General features: G+C 38.9%; 1 protein-coding gene across 2 annotated transcripts in view; it reads right to left on the bottom strand.

Moving 5' to 3' along the window:
* The window catches only part of LOC148006891 (uncharacterized), a 61,884-nt gene that overhangs the window by 7,644 nt on the left and 30,402 nt on the right, over window positions 1-23,838 (bottom strand). For both annotated transcript variants that reach the window (XM_087597890.1, XM_087597879.1), the window contains exons 4-6: window positions 14,078-14,186; window positions 10,293-10,359; window positions 4,995-5,024 (exon numbers count right to left, since the gene is read on the bottom strand). In XM_087597890.1, the coding sequence (XP_087454016.1) occupies window positions 4,995-5,024; window positions 10,293-10,359; window positions 14,078-14,090 (110 nt within the window). In that variant the 5' untranslated portion in view covers window positions 14,091-14,186. The remainder of the gene's footprint in view (window positions 1-4,994; window positions 5,025-10,292; window positions 10,360-14,077; window positions 14,187-23,838) is intronic.

Consider the following 23,838-nt stretch of genomic DNA (forward strand, 5'->3'; position numbering starts at 1 on the left):
ACCCAGGAGCCACCTCAGAATTCCTTTCTACCTACCAAACATGTCTTGAGAAAAGAAATCCATTTAATCCCTTTTTAATGTGCCCCAGTATGTTTTCCCAAATGGGAGATTTTCTCAAATGTGGCATTCATACCAGTCTCCATGGTTTTACGTGGCATGTGGCATGAGTAAATCAAACAGGGAACCTTGCTATTTTGCCGGTCTGATTTAACAGGACCATTTTTTATGCCCCAGGAGCGGAAAGAGTAAATACAGACAAGAAGACCAAGGAACTTCGAAACCAGCCCAACTAAATCTCATTTTCATTCACACAGACAACCATGCTCATCTGAAAAACTCTGAGTTCAATTACATTTCATGCTTTCAGAGATTTCATTAGAGACTCTTGAGGACAAGGATTACTCTGTGCCCTACCGAAAGAAATATTTGTGGTTAGCATAAGCCAACAAGATCGAGATCATTTCTCCCACTCCCAATCACTGCACCACCTATTCAGAACCCAGAGAGCATGTTTGGGCCAATACTAGACATAATTGTGTGTTCCATAGGAAACTAGAATGCCTGGTCTTAATTAGAGACAGTCTATAGTATTGGTTTTCTATCTAAGCATCACAAGGGATGTGAGCCAGTTTTGAGTCACGTAGGGTAATTGACTTAACCACTGTTCATTCTAAGAGAAACCTGATTTAGAGAGGTTTGCTTTGACTAGATTTCACCAAAATCTGTTCCCCTTTCACCGACATCCTATAAATTGGTGGCTTTGATGCTACAGTATTTGTGTTGCTAGAGCTTATCTCTCTGTATGTACATTCTGGTTACCTGATGCACAGAGCTGAGGAAGAAGAAATGCTCACTTCCGAAGCCAGTTAGTAGTTTCCAGTGGTATAAGAAAGAGGAGCAATTCTCTGGAACTTAAAAGCCAGCTCTTTTTTTTCAATAAATATATATTTTTTTTATTAACTTGAGTATTTCTTATATACATTTCAAGTGTTATTCCCTTTCCCGGTTTCCGGGCAAACATCCCCCTCCCCCCTCCCCTTCCTTATGGGTGTTCCCCTCCCAACCCTCCCCCCATTGCCGCCCTCCCCCCAACAGTCTAGTTCACTGGGGGTTCAGTTTTAGCAGGACTCAGGGTTTCCCCTTCCACTGGTGCTCTTACTAGGATATTCATTGCTACCTATGAGGTCAGAGTCCAGGGTCAGTCCATGTATAGTCTTTAGGTAGTGGCTTAGTCCCTAAAAGCCAGCTCTTAAGCTTCAGTTTACACAAAGAAGAAAGTCATCACTGGGTCTAATTACTGCCAGTACAACTATATAGAAGTCTATGGGTTCTCGTGAGTAAACAGACCTCTTCCAAGTCAAGAACAAATAAACAAAACCCTCGGCAAACAAAGGAAAATTTGGACAGGAGATAAACAAGCAAAGCCAGCCTTGGTCCATACACCTTTAATCCAGCATTCTGGAGGCAAAGGAAAGTAGACCTCTGTGAGTTCAAGGCCAACCTGACCTGCAAAGAGAATTCCAGACCACCAGGGCTACATAATGTAGTGTGTCTCAGACGAACAACAAAACAAAACTTACATCTAAAACTACCCTACAGGATAAAAAGAAAGAAGAATTTATTTGGTCAAAGGGAATAAAATAAAAATCCAGAGATAGTCTACATAAGACATGCCCTTATCTCTGCTATACTGGACATTAGCCTTAAGAAAGTGGGAATCACAGATATAGAGAACACTAGAAACGCTGTCCTCTAAGAACCAAGAGCTCTAGATTTAGATAGTAACATGGTAATGCAATATACTTGATAATAGGATATATTTTTTCCATTTACTAAGCAAACATCTCAAAGAGAATATAATGTGTTCAGCTCTGCCTTGCAACACAAAAATGCTTACTCAGTACACTATACAGATTCTTCTTACAGTACTATCCCTGAAATGTTCCAATGCCTGCTCTCTGCTTTAGCTCCATTACCACATACGTGTAAGTGGGTTTGTCATTTATGTGTTGAAATCTCATTTCTTTTTGTATTGTTTTTAGTTCCACATCTAACGCTAAATCTAAATTCAAGTTTGAATCCCATCCCAGATAATCAATACCTTTGTAAGGCCCACTTTTTACATTTATGGGATTCTGTTTCCCTCCTCATGAATGGTGATATTTTTCTAAAAGGATTACCATGAACATTAAGTAAAACAGTGCTCATAAAGCATTTTAAGTGCATGCAATCATAGTAGTGATGATTAATTTTGACTGATAACTTGTTTGAATAGAGAAATGCCCAAAACCAGATAAAGCAAACCTCTTGGTTTGTCCGGGAGGATGTTATCAGAAAGAATTTGATCATAAGTTCTCTGACCTAATGACTAGCTTTATCCACTGAAGGATTAAGAATTTACAGAGACTATGTGTGGAAAACAGGGCCTTGTTGGAGGCAGCAGGACACTGAATGCAGTGTCCCCAGGGACCATATCTCCCCTTGGCCTTTCCTGTCTCCGTTCTCCTCTACTTCCCTTTTGTCCCGTTATAGCCTTTCCTGTCCCCCTCCCAGCCACAATGCACTGAAATGTCTGAACCATGAGTGAAACTAATGTTACCTCCTTTTGAGTTTTTAAATGTCCAAGAACCCTGTCCTCACAATGAGAAAGATGACTGACACACCGGAAGATGCAGACGAAATGCTACGCTTCTTACATTAGCAAAAGCATATATTCTCATATAATGTTTCTTGTGTGAGAGTTTCTGTCCCAGTGAAGGGACAGGCAGCAAGCCATACCGTTCCAGGTGACAAAAAGTGCTAAACAGAAACAGGAAAGACAGAAAAACAGAGCAAAATGTGCAGAGACAATTCAGTCTTTTATCCAAATTTCTCTCCAGTGAAAACTAACCCATTCAACAACGCCAGTATTGGTGCAGTCTTTCAGGTTACTTTAGGTTTCGGCACAAACCACTGAGCATACATTCACATGCAGATTTTTGTCTCTGGCCACCAAAATCAATGACCTTCCCACAGGCAAAAGTGATTCATAGTTCCCAAATCTTAACTGACTTTCAGCACCAACTCAACCCAATAGCTGAAAATTCACATTGTAGACGCTATCCAAAGCAAGTGAATCACAATTAAGGCACAGCTCATTGAGAGGGAAGTTTACTGCCATTTGATCACAATTATCTGCTTCACAAATCCAGCGGTGGGATAAGAAGATCTTCGACTTTCTCATGTTAGAAGAGAAAAATAGGATAAAAGAAGAAACTGCTTCCAAATAAGTTTAAAACCAAGCACAGAAACAGTCTGTAGTATGAAAGCCGAAAAAAATAAAATAAATTTAAAAGGTAAAGCAAAAACCTCCTTTGACTCCATGTCTGACTTCCTGAGCACACTGGAACAATGGTTTGGGCCTCTAAGATGTTAAGTAGTTCTACTCCCAGTTATTTCTGAGCTCCAGTAACTCTACCCAACAGTTTGTATGGGTTGACACTTCATGCTTGTAGGTTTCCAGGTTGGTGACATAGGCTGCTTGACCTACAACCCTGAAACATCTCCTGTGGCACCACAAGATACTAACTAAGTAGTGGGAGCTCTCTGAGGTGGCTCTGCCATAAAAGTCTCCTCTACTCTGTAGCATCCAAAGCTGACTTCCTCAAGCTTGCCTACAACATCCTGTGAAATTTAGGTGGAGGCCACCATGGTCCCACAGGTCTTCTGTTATGGGTAGCATCAAAGTTTATGACTTATACTTTTGGGAGAAACAGGCCAAGGCTCACATGGGTTGCTTATGTCATGTGTGACTAGGACAGCTCAGGAGGACTGTGCCTGAATTCTAGTAAGAAAATTCATATACCTCGGAGTTTCTATAGGCATTCTTGGATGACCCTTCTCTCCAGCTTACCACTTGCCTTAAGGATCTCTGAAACATCTTTGGGGTCATTCTTCCTTTGTCTTGGCAAATGAAACCTGGCTGTTCTTTGTCTGTATTAATCTCTTTAGCAATTGATCTCTTGGCCGTACCTCTGGTCTTCTCTCTCCAGGACACACATTTTTAATCTTTTCACACAGCCAAGCTAATAGTTACCCAAACCTCTCCTGTTTCTCTTTTAATTGCTTTTCTTCAATAATTTCTTCTCTCTTTTTATTGTAAGTGGCCAAAAATAAAAAGAAACCATTCAGTACCCCAAACCAAGCAATGGCTCACACAGTGCAGGGCCTTAAACCATAGTCTTAAATACTTTGTTGTCTACACATTTCATCAATGGGAGCTCAGCTTTTAAATTCTGATTTCCATATAGTCTCTGGACACAGATACACTTCTGTCAGGTTGTACAACTATACAGCACTTCAGTTTCCAATACCCTGTTTCTCCTTTCTGTCTGTGCCTTTAGCAGAGTTGAATCTACTGTCTATCCTTCTACCAATAACATCATCAGGGCCATTTAAGCCAGAGCTTCTCACCCTTCCTAATGCTATACCCCTTTAATACAGTTCCTTGGGTTATGGAGACCCCCCCAACCATAAAATTAATTTTGTTGCTACTTCATAACTGTTCATTTTGCTACTGTTATCAATCATAATATAAACATCTGATATTTCCAAAGGTTTTACATGACCCCTGTGAAAGAGTCATTGACCCCCTCTCCCCCAACTGGTCAAAGCAATCCCTTTGAAAATGTAACCATGTCGCTTTTGTGTTCTTCTGAGCATTCACAAGAAGTGTCCTTAATGTCACATTTATGACGATCTCAGAATGTTCCAGAATTCAGCATTTCATAATGTCATCTCAAAGCCACTTGCAGTGTCAAGCAGTTATTACCCCACCAGACTCACTTCTTAGCAACAAGCTTCTGTTTCATCTGCTTTATGCTATTACCACAGAGTTTAGGGGACAGGGTAGCTCACACACACACACACACACACACACACACACACACACACACACACACACGTTTTCTTCTAATATCTCTATAGGTTGTGCTGTCTAAAATCAAAGGACTCACCTCTGCCAAGAACTTTTTTTTTGCAACCTCCTAGAGGAGAAAACAGAAAGGAAAGCAAGCTCACCATTTATTCAGAAGTGCTCTTCTGTCCTAACCAACCCATTCCTATACTAAAGGTATAGAATGAACTCCTGAGGACTTGTGTGCCCCACCTCTTCACACTGTTGCATTAGGGGATTAAACTGGGGGAAATAGTCAAACCACTGTGCTCAGACTTTCCACTTAGTCTGAATTTCCAATGTGTCACTTCATGTATTCATTATTAAGCTGTTATAGGTATTTTAAAGCCATTTAAGGGACGTTTAAGATGGTTATGCTTTTAAAAAGACTTAGTCGTGTGGTGTGTGTGTGTGTGTGTGTGTGTGTGTGTGTGAGTGCCCCTATCTGAAGAGTTCAAAGGAAGTCATTAGATCTTGTGAAGATGGAGTTACAAGCAGTTGTGAGCCACCAAAAGTAGATGTTGGAAATCAAACTTAGGTCTTCTGTAAGAGTGCTTAACTCTCCAGTCAGCTCTCTGGCTCAGGCAACGGTTTTTGAAATGGTCTCCCTACATCTAGCCTTTAACTCACATGCCTAGAAAAAAAAACTGAAAAGCAGGAAGGATGAAGGGAAGGAGGGAGGTGGGAGGGAGGGAATAAGAGAGGGAGGAAGCCTGTGTTAAGAACTTTACAAAGCACATATCTTTAATTTCATACTCAAAGGCAGAGACAGGTAGATTTCTGTGAGTTTTAATCTTGTCTGGTAGCCTGGTCTACATAATGAGTCCTAGAACTAACAGAACTACATAACTACATAATGAGATCTGTCTTTTAAAAAAAAGACCTCAAAACTAAACAAGTGAACTTTGTGGTCATGAAGAGTTAAGCTGAAATACTGCACAACACAACCAAATTATCTTAAACTAATTTCAGTCCTTTGGAAAAACATTGTCTACCTCTACATCTGACCTAACATCCTTGTGATCATCAAAAGGCTTTAAAACGTATTCTTACCAACCTAGTGACTTCTACTAACCCAAAGTTAGAAATATTAGCAGATAGTGTGGAGATGTTTAACACAATTTTCTCCACTTTGCTATGGCCTTGCACCTACAGTCCCGGAGGTCCCTACAAATCCATTTTCTTTTTTTAAATCTTTTCATTTTATGTGCTTTGCTTACATGCATGTCTATGTACCACATGACTGCAGTGTCCATAGAGGCCAGATGAGGACTTTGGATGCCCTAGAACTGGAGTTACACATAGTTGTGGGCTACCATATGAGTGCTAGGAATTGAACCCAGGTCCTCTGGAAGAATAACCAGGGTTCTTAACCACTGATCTATCTCTCCAGCTTCCCACCGCCTATCAATATATCTTATAAATGTCTTGTTTTGTGACTTGTTTTTTTAATTTGTTTATTTACTTATTTTGTGTATATCAGTACACTGTAGCTATCTTCAGACATATCTTCAGATCCGAAGACAGCATCGGATCCAATCCCAGATGGTTGTGAACCGATATGATTGCTGAGAATTGAACTCAGGATCTTTGGGAGAGGAGTCAGTGCTCTTAACCACTGAGTCATCCTTCCAGCCCTTTGTGACTTGTTTTTTATCCTGTAACTAATAAAATTTCATGAAACCACATCTGCATTAGAACATGATATTTGGGATAACCTGAATCTTTATTTATTACCAGGCTCTACTCACCTATATTTGCTTCTAGAATAAATTGTCACTCAAGCCCTTTGAGCTTGAAGCTGGGTTTTTTATGTTGCCATGTACTTTCAGCTTGAGCCTCACCAGTGCAAGGATTACACATGTGTCTACCACACCTGGCTGGAGAAGATCTTTTTTCTTAAACAGAACCAGCCTAGCTTCATATGGAGGTAAAAAACAACTTTTAATTTATTATTTCATATTATTGTTTTCCTTATATTCCCACAAAATTAATGTTCTCAGTGGAAACCTCTATACTGAATCAGTTCTTGGGAACTGCTGTGATGGTAGCATATCCTTACTGAGAAAACAAATTTCACCTGAATTAAGAAATCTCTTTACTTGGTATATTATAAACACCAAGTAAAGCAAAGTGGCTAGTACTTTAGAATTTTAAGTATATTTTGAAAAGCAAAAGGTTTGCTTTTCTAAAAACCAAAGTGGCTTGTGTTTTAGAATTTTAAGCATAGTGTAACTACTTACAACATAAACACATATTGAGCATCTAAATAATGTATGCCCAAGCCTTAGCCTGAAAAAAATGAATCTCTTCTCCTGGAAAGCTGGTCTTAATTTGCATTGAGTTTCAATGGCTTCCTTAAGCAAACACCTGGAGGTCTTCCAGACTAAGAAAAATATGTGTCCGCAGACACAATTCTGCAAACACAGTGAGCATTTGGCAGTTTTAGAAGGGTTGAAGGTTGGCCATGGTCCAGACCTCAAGCTGTTCCCTCTGTTATTCTCATGCACAAAGCTCAAGCGAGGTAAAATATGCCTTTACTCGAAAACAGAGTTAATGCCAGAGCCTGTTAAAATCTGACGTTTGTCCAATAGAGGAGCTCCTTTGTCACCACGGTCGTCCCCTGGGGTTTGGATACTCCCAAACAATGAGATTTGTGACACTGGCCAAGTTCCTGAGTCCTGAAATGAATCTCCAGAGCTGCTGGGAGGGTTATATGGTAGGTTAGGGCTAGAAGAAAAACATGGGTCACGTGCTTATGTGTGTTTCTGTCTCCATTCTTAGAATGTAGATGGAAGGGTTCTTTAATTTCCTTTCTTCTTTTATATTGTACCAACAACAAATACCATTAACTTAAAGGAAAACAATCATCGATAATAGATGAAAAGGGAGAATATAAAAACCATGCTCAAACAGCAACAAAAAAAGAAGCAACTTTTGTACAGGTCAGAAAAACGTTAAATTATGCAGAATGATGGAGCTTTATATAAGGGGGAAATGCCTGAATCCGGAAAAGGGGAAATAGTCATAAACAGACTAGATTCTTGTAGGTGTTTGTTTGTCCCACAGGGTTCTTCAGCAGAACTCTATCAGACAGGGCATTATGTGGAAAAATCCTCTGTTGGAAATGCATTTGTGTAATGTGACAACAGGAAGAAGGGTGGGTAGGCAGGCCAAAATAGAATAGCGCTGCTCTAAGAAAGAAGTGAGGAATTTGGATCAGTAGGAGGGGATTGCCCAAGGTGCCATGAGATCTTTCACCGCAGCATGGGATGCTAGGAGACAAGAATAATAAAGGTAAGGACAGCTACCACAAACGTAATGTTACATTTACGTGTACACTACATTTACATTACGTAAATCCACGTTTACAAACATGGATAAATTTACAAATATTTGGCTGTGTGAGCATAAGACAGAGCTTAACATTGTGAATTATTTTCCCCAAAGGCACAGATCAGTAAAGTGATTGTCCGTAGATGCTTTTCTGAACTCTTTCATGCTCATTTGTTTTGGGACCTAAGAGGAATTGCCAAGTGTAAAAATGTTGTAGATTAATTATATAAGCAGTAATTTTAAACACCACTCTGACCTGTTTCTAGACATGGTATTAGGCTACCAAGATCCTTTGAAAAAGCTATTGACTGATGTATCCTAGGGAAAAATGAAAAAAATTAATTTTGTAAAAAGATCGACTTACTTTTATTTCACATATGAGTGTTTTTCCATTCATGTATGACTGGGCACTACACATATGCCTGGTGGCCACAGAAGCCAAAAGAAGTTGTCAGATCCCCCTAGAACTAAACTTATACATGGTTATGAGCTGTCATGTGGGTGTTGGGAACTGAACCCAGGTCCTTTACTCTTAACCACTAAGCCATTCTCTTTACCAACCTCCTTACCCCACCATCGCATTTTTTGAGATAAATATGCTTTGCAAAACTATTTATTTTTTTTAAATTTATTTATTCACTTAATGTAAATGAGTACACAGTTGCTATCTTCAGAAGAGGGCATCAGATAGCATTACAGATGGTTGTGAGCCACCATGTGGTTGCTGGGAATTGAACTCAGGACCTCTGTAAGAATAGTCAGTGCTCTTAACCACTGAGCCATCTTTACAGCCCACAAAATTATTTCTAAATTTGTTAGTATTCTGGTTGTTATCTTATTAATTCCACAGGTGTGGGGAGTAAGGCCACTAACATAAATCATGGCCTAATTGATAAAAGCAAGCTTTTTAATTCAAGTCCATGGGCTGTTTCTCCCTAAGGTGGGGGATTCAAGAGATGAGTATTAGATAAAAAAAATTTTATAGCTCAGGAGTAATGAATGGATTTGCAAATGGAGAATTGGCAGGCAAATAGGCAGGGTTACAGAAGCAGAACATACCATGACAAGTGGGTCATAACAACCTCATAAAATAAAGACATAGTTGCATGATGGTCATAACGAGGGAGTCATAACAATGTGGGTTTTTTTTCTTAGTTTAGAATCAACAGGTAATCACTGGACACAGCAACTAGCATCCTAATTTGTAAGACATTCTAAGTTATAAATCCTCCGGTAGCGGAGTCCAATGGATCTGCCACCTGAACTGGTGACGTCACCTACCTACAATTTGTCTCCACCATCTTTCCTGCCCAAAAGAAAACATCTTTCTCCTGTTTCCCCTCTTCCTTTTCCCGACCCGGAAGTCCCGCCTACCCTTCGCCCAGTGATTGGTCCCCTGAAATCTTTATTCATTAGGGGAAGGTTCTGCCACATCTCACCTTTTCTGTCTAATAAAAAAAGAAAGAAACCTTTTCTCTCAAATATAAGCTGAGTATAACTATTACCATTCTGTAGTTAACAAAGTACAAGGTAGACCTAACACCCAGTCCATCCTTTTTGTCAATTAAATAGAACACTTTGTTATCTACACTAACTTAAAAGAGGCTTATGAATCCATATCCGTTATGTCCTAGCTCAGCTTGTATATTGTCTGAAAACTACCCAATCAAATATGTCCTCTCAATGCTAAAGAGCTTAGCTATGCTATGAGACTACAATTAGTCCAATATTATCTGAAAATATAGGAAGCCTAACACAGCTTCCAGAACTGAGACAAATTGTAGAGACAGTTGCCTACCTATATAGTCCTAGTATGGCAGGAAGTTGGAACATCAGTCTTCAGCCCTCTGGCCCAAGAATCTGACAGACACTAGTGAAACAGGAATTATTAAGGACTAGCTTATTCCTTGTTGGCAGAACTAAGCTGTCTTAACCTAATTTGTGTCCTCTCAAGAACAGTACAGTTCTGTAGAAAAAATAGGCAATTTCTGCCCAGTGTCCACCTAGCCACAATGTATCTCACCTGGAGGTAGAGGTGCTCAGTTTCTTCTTTGAATCCACAGATGGGGAGCTGTTAGGAGCAGGTATGCCTCAACAACAAATGAATAAATAACATTAAATGTCACATCCTCTGGGTTTCTTACGTTTTTGAAAACCATCTATCTATGTAAAGTAATCTGGACTGTTGTCTATTAACTACTCTCAGCTATTTCTAAATAAAACATCTTGCAAGCACCCTAGCAATTAACCCAGAGCCAAGAATTTGCTATCTGGTCCTTAACTCGTATTGCTTACACATCTAAAAACAATCTGTAATGGCATTTATAAAAGGACTGGGTCTAAACCTTATACTTTTAAATTTATTGTATCAATAGAAGAAAATTATACCAATGAAAACCTTGATTTAGCCTCAAAATAAATTCTGTACCAATGTAAGAAATTATGGCTCCAACTTAGTAACTATTGTAAAGATTTCTACCAAAGAGATAATGGGTACACCATCAATTCTATTTCCTCCCTATTCAAATTATGACCATTTCTAAATTCCCCAGAAAAACAATCCTAGAATAACCATCTCTAGACCCCAAGTCCAGGGAACTGGAATGACGACTCTTCATAACTTCTTTCAGCTGTATATGGGCATTGAGATATCTTTGAAGAAGGGAAAGGGTAGTCTCTGATGATGTCTGTGTCCTGACTGGATCTGAATGAAAGTCCCTGAGATCAGAGGTTTAAGCAGGTCACTTCAGCATGTGTGATAACAATACTCACCAAAGTTGTGTAGTCTGTAATATACAAATCTCAAAACAAAATTTTAGTATCATCTAGATATCTTTTTTTTTTATTCTCTTGAATCTAGTTCTTCAGGGAGTCTCCTGTTGTCATATCTGATCGATATAACTCTAGAAAGTGTCCAGAGCCTAATCACCTTTTCTAAAAATGCAAAGACAAAACCTTTCTCCCAAATCAGCATATCCTTCAGTCGGTAAGCTTGCTTCTTGCTTTCACTTCCAGAGAAAAAATAAAACAACCACAAAACTCATAATCCTACTTATTTTGATAATAAAAACAATTCAACACAAATGAAGTAAACTAAATAATACTATATGAGCCTATTTTTAGGACTGTTCTAATTTGTCATGCCAGGATATTAACCCAAAATTCCTGTGGAGCCCATGTTCAAATGCAGGGCTTCAAAGCTTCCCTAAACAATTGTTTTCATACAGTCTTCTTACTATCCTTAAAAAGAAACTTTTGCTGACTGTATAAACCTATTCTCAGACCTTTTTCCTAATCTGTCATGTCAGGATAATTAACCCAAAATTCCTGGGGAGTCTACGTTCAAAGAATATGAATTATCCTGCAGACTCTAATATACCGTCTTTAAAGTAAACTTCCACTAGTACCTGCCAGGAACTGATGGCAGAATTTCCCACGGTGAGTCGGGCAAAAATCTTTATTCTCTCCTTCTAACTATAAAAACAATCTAATCACACTTCTATTAATACCTCCTAGTAAGAAGCAGGCAGCTTGTTAAACCAGGATTTTAACCCAAAATTCCCATGGAGCCCATGTTAAAAAGAATGTGACTATCCTGTAAGCGTTATTAGAGCATTATGTCTTTACGCCATCTTTAAAGCAAATAACCAAACTTTAAAATTCTGTCCTATGATTGCCTGCTTGTAGAAAACAGACAGCCTTTTTTTTTTTTATTAACTTGAGTATTTCTTATATACATTTCGAGTGTTATTCCCTTTCCCGGTTTCCGGGCAAACATCCCCCTCCCCCCTCCCCCCTCCCCTTCCTTATGGGTGTTCCCCTCCCAAACCTCCCCCCATTGCCACCCTCCCCGCATAGTCTAGTTCACTGGGGGTTCAGTCTTAGCAGGACCCAGGGCTTCCCCTTCCACTGGTGCTCTTACTAGGATATTCATTGCTACCTATGGGGTCAGAGTCCAGGGTCAGTCCATGTATAGTCTTTAGGTAGTGGCTTAGTCCTTGCAGACAGCCTTTACACTCTGGCTTTCTGCCTTGGAGCAATCACCTTGTCTCTTTTCACAGCAGGGGACCTCAGAGCCTGTGAGCTGAGTTTGTGTTTCTTTGTTTAAGGCTCCCATGCTTAAGCCGCCATTTGACTCCTCCTCTTGCTGAGAAACTACCTTTCCCCTCTGCTTACCAAGAACTAAATCTCTAACTTTCAGGCTAAGAATCTTAAATTTCTAGTAGATTGTTGCCTGCCACATTGGATGTCATCCGTTGTGTGAAATATTAAAAAAATGAATCCCCCACTACAGCCGGCAAGGCACTGGCGGACAGGCCAGCCTGGCCTGTTCCCAGCCCAGCAGACTCTCTGACACCAGAGCTCTGAAATCTCTCCACCTAGCTCACTAAGATCCCGTGGTGGTCGACTGCCACAACAGCCCCATGCTTCCAAATTCCCATGGCTAGCTGAGGTGCACTTCTCGCGAACCCACGTTTTTGCTGCTATACCTTTCTTTTTCTCTGGAACCCAGCTGAAGGAAAACACCACACAATCTTAGTTTAGACTCAACAGGTAACACACTCGTTGGGCACAGCAACTAGCATCCTAGTTTGTAACCACTCTTAAGTTATAAATCCTCCAGTAGCGGATCCCGATGGATCTGCCACCTGAACCAGGGGCCTGTCCTAGGCAGGGTTGCTTTGTCCTGGAACAGGTTGTACATAGGCATTTGTAGTTAAGGTTACAGTCAGGGCATAGCTGAAACCTTGAGAGAAAGTGATATAATCATAGGAATGAACCTAGTTTGTCTTTACTATAAGGCGGCTTTTAAGCCCAAGGTGGAAGCAGGCTGGTTCATCAAGCTTGCCAATCACATCCTGGAGGTACTTAAATCAAACGTAAGCAAACTGCAGGGGATTGTGTTCTGGGATTGTGCCATTAGGAAGAAAAAAGAATGAATGAATTCTAATGTTTTCCTGTATTGTTCAAAGAGAATTTGTTTGGGGGATCTAGATGCCTTACATTGAAAATTAACGTAGTATTGATTGAAATTTAACAAGTACAATAATTTGAAGATCCATCTGATAATTAGGAGAGAAGCTGTATGGAATGAAGTGAATTTCTTCAGGGTATAAATGGATGATGTGGAGTCAGGTGATAAAGGCCTCTTTATGCCAATGAACTTACATAAGCATAAGGACTTTGAAAAATTAATCCTGAGGGAGAATTTGTCTGAAGGCAAAGAAAGGGGGTCATTAGCTGGCAAATTATCTATATAGATTGGCTATCTTTAATTGTTCAAATTAATTTTATTCTAGAATACATTTACATTATCATCAAATGTATATATTCTGAGTCTTGAAATGGGTGCTGAATACTGCTTCTCTAAATGAACTTTTTATAAATGTTCAGTACATAATAAAGTTACAAGGAAGAAAAAAGGAATCTATGGTAATGAGAATGACTGTTCTGTTGAGAATTATACATGATCTAATTTGTGTCATGCAGTGACTAAGTCTTAATTTGTATATTAGGATGAACAGCTGGCTAATTGAATCCTTTCTGCTGTAATTCGCTTGCTTCTTGGATATAATTTTGTCTGCTTGTTTCTCATCACATAACACAATGGATGTATTCAATTCCTATTTTGAATATAACATAACATTTCCCAAGTATTTCTTTGAGAAACAGTTTTCTTCCTCTTATGTGAATTTGTATGAGATTTCTACCCTTAATAAATTAGATTGTTAATTTAGATTTCTTTAAGCTCTTTGGCAAATAGTACATAATTGGGCGGTATATCTAGCTGTATAATGATGCTCTCACCATATGCTGCCATCTCTGCAGTGGCCAGATCTTGTACAGTGCAGCAAGTTGCCGGAGTCCATGGGTAGCTGATGTCTTCATCTCATTTTTGCTCTTTGTAGATAGATACCTATTGAAATGGATGAACTTTACAGGTGAGTTCTTGAACACTGAAGTCCTTCATGCTGGGAAACACACATACACGCACATGCACACAAAACATAGCAAGTCAACACAATATGTGGAAAGATGTTTCCGATTATGTGGGAAAAATTTGGGAGACACACAGGTGCATCTGGATGTATGGTGAAGGCATTATGCTTTAATATAACTGCCATATGTTAACATATATTGAAAAATACAGCTTATTAGAAATATCTAGGATGCCTACAATAATATTTCTTGTGCGTGCTGATCTGTAAGATTAGATGTAATTTGCTATACCAATAAAATCATGGGTGCTCATAAGGAAAAATTTTAAGTAACACAAAAGTTACAGCTACCAAAGCATTTACAAGGCAAATTGATGTATCTATAAGAAACAACGGGTTAGTGTCTTTAACATAATAAGGTAATAAGTAGGAAAATGGCCAAAGATTATGCTTAGGAAATTATTTTTAAAAAGCTAAAAATAGTGAATACGCGTGTGCTAAAATATTCAGTACTGTGAGTAACCAAAACTTGCAAGTCACTGTAAGAAGAGGGCAAAATTAATAAACAGAAAAGCAGTTCCCTCTGGTGTGCTTAAACAGAGCTAGGAGTTTTTTACCACCACATCATCCATCCTTACAGAATCAGAGTCATTATCTCAACTATTCTTTCTGTTTCAACAGTGAAGCTTGGGTCCTTAACAATAAATAAGATTAAGAAATAAACTAAGCTGAGAAAAATTTACTTGGCATTTATTCTCTTACTTGAAGGATTCTACGAAGTGTGTCCAGTGTTTTAATGGTTTGACAACATAACAAACTATATCACAACTTTGTATGGAAATTAGAAAAACAGTTAAAGAACCAGAGAATCGTGGAAACATTTTAAAAGGAAGATTGTTTAGTTTACTATTTATTCAGCAGGAAGTATAACAGTTTGATTTTTCTATTATAATCATTAATTTTTCTAGAGTTAAACTTTCTTCTCCAACCTATCAAATTATGTTTAGGTTTCAGTGAAATCACAAAGTCCCAGCATCCTCAGGCTACTCGAACCACCAGTAACTCAAGTTCCAGGACATCATATGACTTCCTCTGGCCTCCATAGGCAACAGTCACACACATATTTTACTTATATACATGTAGTTATTGTTTTTTTTTCAGGAAAGAAAATGTAGTTTATTAGGAATAATTTATTGCACAGGTTTTTTCCACAAGAATTTTTGCTGAAAAGAGAAACAGGTGGTGCTGACTTCAGTTTTCCCCCAGATTTCTAAAAATATTTCCCCTAAAAAAAATCCACTCTCTACCTTTAAAGAAAATATATTTTTTATACAAGACGATCCAAACTGATGTAAAATATTTATTTCATGCTAGTTATTTTATGCAGTAGTTTTTTTCCCCCTCAGCAGACTTATGGTAGCCACGTCTTTTAAATCTGTAAATAATGGTATCAAAACAATCATAATCTTTGAATCTCACAAAAGTTTATATTTTACAACCCACCCTGAATATTAAGGCTGCGAGAATAACATTTCCTATATCCAGATATTTTACAGCTGTACCAAAGAAAGGAGAGAAAAACCAAAACAAAACCAACCACATATGCTTGGTCAAGGACTACTTTACCCCAGCAGCCAAAATGAAATAAAATATTCAAATTATTAGCAAATTAATACAATTATACCATCAGTAGTCACTTTGTCATTGACATCAATTACTTGAGCACAGGGGTGAGTGCCCAAGGGCTGGTAGAAGAAGCCGTTGAGCAGAGCAGCGTCTCCTCCCTGCAGCTTTGCCTGCACAGCTCCCACTTGTGCACAGCCCAACAGGTACTGTGTGTGTGCTTAAAAAAATCTAACCACACGAATGTCTACTAAGCAGGTAACAGGGACAAACAACAAAAGCTAAGCAAGACAATGGCTCTCTTTGGGATATGATTATTTCCCTTGTGCACGAAGTGTTCAACAACATAAGAAGAGGAAAAGAACACTTCTAAATCCTCCAAACACAAGGCTGAGCTCAGCGGGGCAGGCCAGCTGTGAACAGTTATATTTCTACGTCCAGGCATCATCATCTGATGTCTCGCTGCTGCTTGTTTCTGTGTCTGAGTCCTCACACCCTGCAGTGCAAGTGCTTCCCTATAGACTGGAACCACAGCTCTGTAAGAAGCCATTCTTTCCAAAACCAGAACACTCATGCGAATAAAGTAAAAAAAAACAAAAAAAACATTTTTTAAAAAAATTCAAATGAATAAAATATTTATCGTGCATATTTCTTGCATTGTGGCTATATGACTGATCCTATACTAAACAAACGTAAGTGATTTCTTTGCCTTCAAAGAAATTACAAGAAAAGGGATGGACAAATAGGTCTAAGTCAGTGAAATACTGCAGTGTTAGCTGTAAGCAGTCGTGAGTGTGAGAATATTGATATGACCCAAGAATAACTTTGAATCACATCAGAAAACACAGCCAATCTTTGCTTGGCTAAAGACACATTTATGACAACTCACTCCACTTTCCTTAGAGAGACATGGTACAACTTTTAAGCAATGATAAACTCTATAGTGCAGTTAAAAGTTCACTAGAGGGCTGGAGAGATGGCTCAGTGGTTAAGAGCACTGACTGCTCTTCCAGAGGTCCTGAGTTCAATTCCCAGCAACCACATGGTGGCTCACAACCATCTGTAATGAGATCTGATGCCCTCTTCTGGTGTGTCTGAAGGCAGCTACAGTGTACACATAAAATAAATAAACCTTTAAAAAAAAGTTCACTAGAAAATAGGTATTTGGAGAAAAAAAATATACCATAAATCAGACTACCAGAGTAAATGTTAGAATTTTCAACCTAAAACATTTTTGCTGAAAAACACATCATGAGACAGGCCATCTGTCTTACATGTTATGGTTACTGACACAAAGGATATGTGTCATAAACCTGTTCCATCTGTTTAGTAGATCATTTTTGTCTTCTAGATCAAGGGTAAATATATGATAGTTTATTATGAGATGGAAAAATCCCTTTCTAAAGACTTCATAAAGTGTTACACAGGAGGACTCTCGATGTCCCAGTAGGTAAAGTGCTTGCTTTGTGTGCATGAGGATCTTGAGTTTGGTTCTCCGTCACCTATATAAACAGTGGGACCTTGAGGACTATGTCTGGTAGTTCCCATGCTGGGGAGGCAGGTTGGGAGGAACCAGGAGCTGTCTTGTCAACCGGTCTACCCAAATTGGTAAGCTCCATGTTCAAAGAGACCCTGCCTCAAAGAATAAGATGGGCAGCAATTGAGAAGGACACCTGATATCAGTTTCTAACCTTCATGTAAACCTACACAAGGGCTCACATACATGTTTACACAAACACACACACAGAGAGACACACAGAGACAGACAGAGAGAGACACACATACACACAGGTGTAATATTTACATTTGTATTTTCAAGAGAATCTTGATGGAGCAAGATGTCCGTTATAGGACAATGTCTGTCAGGGACACTGTAGTTCTTCTTTATTTGAGAACATGGCTGACTGCATTTCTCCCAGAGCTTTTTCAAGATTTCACACTAGATGAAGTTAGAATTTCTATACAGAACAATTAAAGCCTAGTTTATACTTAAATTTTGTTCTTTATCTGTATATTACTATGATTTAAAACTCTCAATAGAACTAACTTTAAGATTCTACAGCATAACAAAATTGGCATTTCTCCTCAACCTTGTATAGAAGCATAGGATAGCTACAAAATGGCTTTCTTAAATTACCTTTGAGTAAATGCTATAAGAATTTCAAATACGGTCATCAGATTCGATCATCTTCCTAGTTTGGAATTTTCCAAATCCCCACTCAATTAAAATGGAAAATTTTAAATGAATACAGTAAACACCCAGCTGTCTGCCACCTGGATTCCTTCATTAGCCTGTAACTATGGCTATACCTATCTTTGCGTTTACTCATATATCCATAGACACCTGTTTCTGACAGAGTTCAAAATAAATTTCAAACATCTTTGTAGTCCCCTGAAAAACTCCATTTTGCATATTTAGTCTTCAAAACTTCATAGTGTCTGAGAATTAGAAAAATTCAGCATATACCAAGACACTAACAGCCCCTTCGAAGTTTCTCATTGCTACCTCTCCCTTTGTTCTGATTTTATTTATGCATTTATAACTTCATGTGATGGTGTTTCCTGTTGAGTCTGACACCAGGCACTTTTAAAAGCTCATCTATGCTAATGTGTATCAGTAGCTTGTATTTTTCATTAGTGGATAATGTCTCATTGTATAAATATACCACACATTTTCAAACACATTCTGCTCTACCTCTAGTTAGACTTACTAAGACTAAACATCTTATAACCACGGCTCTAATCTTTTTAATTTATTTGGTTTTGTTTTACTTAGATAATTAATTATGACTAAAATTATGAGGTCAAAAATATGAACATCAACTCTGCATGTTTACTGTTGTAGTTTGAGGCTGCTTAAGCTAATTGTGTCTCATCCCCTCGAGCTATAGTTACAGGTTGTGCCCTGCTGAACAAGTGTGCTAGAATCAGAGCTCAGGTCTTCTTGAGAGGGCTACAGGGTTATGATTGGAGTTTTGCTGAACCCATAGATCTATAGGAGAAATCTGACACCTTCCTGTTGAGCTTTCTTATCCATGAGATTGGGATGTCTCTGCATATGCTTTAATTTCTCTACATTTTTTTAAATATAACATGTGGAAGGTTTTGGTATCATTCGTTGAATGGATTGTGATATGTTTCTGGTGTGAGATCTATGAAAATGATTTTAATTTTATTCTCAAATTGTTGCTAATATATAATAATTCAATAAATACACTCAGTGTTTTATAGGGGGATTTCCTCAGGCCCACCAGCTGTATAAATAACAACAGGAGACATTTATATAGTTTAAAGTGTCTGATTTTAGACAGCAAAAGTAGGTCAAAAGGATACAAATTGGAAGGGAAGACATCAAAATATCACTATTTGCAGATGATATGATAGTGTACTTAAGTGACCCCAAAAGTTCCACCAGAGAACTACTTAACCTGATAAACACCTTCAGCAAAGTGGCTGGGTATAAAATTAACTCAAACAAATCAGTAGCCTTCCTCTACTCAAAGGATAAACAGGGTGAGAAAGAAATTAGGAAAATCACCCGCGGATCCCGGCCCGCAGCAGCTCTCTGCTCCCAAACCCGTGGGAGAGAGACCTCACCGCCTGATTAGGCGGGCACTCCTGAGGCTGCAGAGCAGAGGAGACCACCAACACTGCCCACCCCTGCCCACATCCCTGGCCCAAGAGGCAACTGTATAAGGCCTCTGGGTTCCCATAGGGGAGGGCCTAGGAGCGGCAGAACCCCTGCGCCTGAGACACTGCTGGAACCTGAAGGAAACAGACCAGATAAACAGTTCTCTGCACCCAAATCCCGTGGGAGGGAGAGCTGAACCTTCAGAGAGGCGGACACGCCTGGGAAACCAGAAGAGACTGCACTCTGTGCACGTCCAGACGCCAGAGGAAAACACCAAACGCCATCTGGAACCCTGGTGCACGAAGGCTCCCAGAAAGAGCGGCGCAGATCTTCCCGGTTGCTGCCGCCGCGGAGAGGACTTAGGCAGTACCCCACGAGCAAACTTGAGCCTTGGAACCACAGGTAGGACCAACTTTTCCCCTGCAAGAAACCTTCCTGGTGAACTCAAGACACAGGCCCACAGGAACAGCTGAAGACCTGTAGAGAGGAAAAACTACACGCCCGAAAGCAGAACACTCTGTCCCCATAACTGGCTGAAAGAAAACAGGAAAACAGGTCTACAGCACTCCTGACACACAGGCTTATAGGACAGTCTAGCCACTGTCAGAAATAGCAGAACAAAGTAACACTAGAGATAATCTGATGGCGAGAGGCAAGCGCAGGAACCCAAGCAACAGAAACCAAGACTACATGGCATCATCGGAGCCCAATTCTCCCACCAAACCAAACACTGAATATCCAAACACACCAGAAAAGCAAGACCTAGATTTAAAATCATATTTGATCATGATGCTGGAGGACTTCAAGAAAGACGTGGAGAACTCCCTTAGAGAACAAGTAGAAGCCTACAGAGAGGAACCGCAAAAATGCCTGAAAGAATTCCAGGAAAACATAAATAAACAAGTAGAAACCCATAGAGAGGAGACACAAAAATCCCTGAAAGAATTCCAGGAAAACATAATCAAACAGTTGAAGGAATTAAAAATGGAAATAGAAGCAATCAAGAAAGAACACATGGAAACAACCCTGGACATAGAAAATCAAAAGAAAAGACAAGGAGCTGTAGATACAAGCTTCACCAACAGAATACAAGAGATGGAAGAGAGAATCTCGGGAGCAGAAGATTCCATAGAAATCATTGACTCAACTGTCAAAGATAATGTAAAGCAGAAAAAGGTACTGGTCCAAAACATACAGGAAATCCAGGACTCAATGAGAAGATCAAACCTAAGGATAATAGGTATAGAAGAGAGTGAAGACTCCCAGCTCAAAGGACCAGTAAATATCTTCAACAAAATCATAGAAGAAAACTTCCCTAACCTAAAAAAAGAGATACCCATAGGCATACAAGAAGCCTACAGAACTCCAAATAGATTGGACCAGAAAAGAAACACCTCCCGTCACATAATAGTCAAAACACCAAACGCACAAAATAAAGAAAGAATATTAAAAGCAGTAAGGGAAAAAGGTCAAGTAACATATAAAGGCAGACCTATCAGAATCACACCAGACTTTTCGCCAGAAACTATGAAGGCCAGAAGATCCTGGACAGATGTCATACAGACCCTAAGAGAACACAAATGCCAGCCCAGGTTACTGTATCCTGCAAAACTCTCAATTAACATTGATGGAGAAACCAAGATATTCCATGACAAAACCAAATTTAAACAATATCTTTCTACAAATCTAGCACTACAAAGGATAATAAAGGGTAAAGCCCAACATAAGGAGGCAAGCTATACCCTAGAAGAAGCAAGAAACTAATCGTCTTGGCAACAAAACAAAGAGAAGAAAAGCACACAAACATAACCTCACATCCAAATATGAATATAACAGAAAGCAATAATCACTATTCCTTAATATCTCTCAACATCAATGGCCTCAACTCCCCAATAAAAAGACATAGATTAACAAACTGGATACGCAATGAGAACCCTGCATTCTGCTGCCTACAGGAAACACACCTCAGAGACAAAGACAGACACTACCTCAGAGTGAAAGGCTGGAAAACAACTTTCCAAGCAAAGGGTCAGAAGAAGCAAGCTGGAGTAGCCATTCTAATATCAAATAAAATCAATTTTCAATTAAAAGTCATCAAAAAAGATAAGGAAGGACACTTCATATTCATCAAAGGAAAAATCCACCAAGATGAACTATCAATCCTCATCTTCGGTTGGTGTATATACAAGTGTGCAATTTCTAGGCTTGAAAGTAAAATGATGCTATCTGGTGCTGGATAGAGGAGCCTTATTTTTTATTATGGCAGCTTTCTATTTTTGTAACATGGTGATTTGGTTGAACACAATAAAGTACAGTAGTAACTGATCTCCCCTTCTTCCTGGATGAGTGAGGAGATGATTAAATGTTGATGTCAGCATCCTTGAGCATATTCAGATGAGCTTCTGCTTCTGTTGAAAAGGATGCTGTGTTTGATTGTGGTCCGAAGCTTTGAAGCACTACTTGGCATCTCCTTCCTTGGAGGTCTCACTGTTTAAACATAACAGATTTGATAGCTTTTGGTAAGGTGAGGTCCAGCTTGTCTCCACTAGGTCATCTTCATGTGAATCCGGTGGTTATACGGTTTTGTTCTAGGGATATTTCATTTTTTTAATAACGGTTTTAGCTGACATTCATGGAGAGAATGAATCCTTAGAACTGTGCCACTAGTGAAAGGAAATCCTGTCTAGAGTATGTTTCTTTACAAAGCTGTGTCACACCATCCTTTGGGCTCTCTGCTGGAAAAGTAGGATCAAGTCTCAAATAATGCCTTTTAAATTGTATCCTCTAGTATTATAGATGCAGGACAGTACTGTATCATACCTCTGTGGATGTAAAATAGCTTGTACCTGCTTTATGATACGTAGTAGTGACCATGCTTTATCAGAGCTGTTTTTAATGATGTTGCTCAGAATGTTTTCTTTCCAGATGATGATTGAGAAGCTAATTTAAAAAAAAAAATGGTGCCAGGTACCACAAGAGTAGCAGAACTGTGCTGTTTTCTCGGGTTTTGTTTTTTTACTTTTTTTTTTTAATGGAGTGTGCTGGATGTCTCTACAGTTTTGTTCAGATGACTGCAGAACCTGGAAAAGCTGTTGCTGCTGTTGATGCATAACACACTGCTATTATTGGTCTTTTTATATAAATATAAATATATATATACAGATATATAATTTGAATTTTTGGAAACTTTAGCTGTGCTGTCAACTTTGGAAAAAAGTATCCCTGTTTACTGTGTTGAGTTGGCACTGTACCGAAATTAACAGCCATATTGGTCTAGAAATGTTGAACTTAAGTTTTTTCCATTTGTACAGGGGTAACGCACTGTATTAAATATGTAAGGTCTTATCTACATGGGTTTGATTACAAAAACTAATAAAGTATTCTCTAAATTAAAAAAAATTAGGAAAATGACACCTTTCACAATAGTCCCTAATAATATAAAATATCTTGGTGTGACTTTAACCAAGCAAGTGAAAGATCTGTGTGACAAGAACTTTAAGTCTCTGAAGAAAGACATTGTGGAAGATCTCAGAAGATGGAAAGATCTTCCATGCTCGTGGATTAGCATGATTAATAAAGTAAAGATGGCCATTTTGCCAAAAGCAATCTACAGATTCAATGCAATCCCCATTAAAATTCCTACTCAGTTCTTTATAGAGATAGAAAGAGCAATTTGCAAATACATTTGGAATAACAAAAAACCCAGGACAATGAAAACTATACTCAATAATAAAAGAACTTCTGGGGTAATCACCATCCCTGATTTCAAGGAGTATTACAGAACAATAGTCATAAAACCTGTATAGTATTGGTATAGAGACAGGCAGATAGATCAGTGGAACAGAATTGAAGACCCAGAAATTAACCCACACACCTATGGTCACTTGATCTTTGACAAAGGAGCTAAAACCATCCAATGGAAGAAAGATAGCATTTCAACAAATGGTGCTGATTCAACTGGAGGTCACCATGTAGAAGAATGCAAATCGATCCATTCTTATCATCATGTACAAAGCTTAAATCCAAGTGGATCAAGGACATCCACATCAAACTAGATACACTCAAACTAATAGAAGAAAAAGTGGGGAAGAGTCTCGAACACATGGGCATTGGGGAAATTTTCCTGAACAAAGCACCAAAGGCTTATGCTCTAAGATCAAGAATAAACAAATGGGATCTCATAAAACTGCAAACCTTCTGTAAGGCAAAAGACTGTCATTAGGACAAAATGGCAACCAACAGATTGGGCAACCATCTGATAGAGGGCTAATATCCAAAACATACAAAGAACACAAGAAGTTAGACTCCAGAGAGCCAAATAGCCCTATTTAAAATGGGATACAGAGTTAAACAAAACATTCTCAGCTGAGGATTAT

This window comes from Rattus norvegicus, chromosome 1 (genome assembly GCF_021556685.1).
Source record: "Rattus norvegicus strain SHRSP/BbbUtx chromosome 1, alternate assembly SHRSP_T2T, whole genome shotgun sequence".
NCBI classification, from domain to species: domain Eukaryota; kingdom Metazoa; phylum Chordata; class Mammalia; order Rodentia; family Muridae; genus Rattus; species Rattus norvegicus.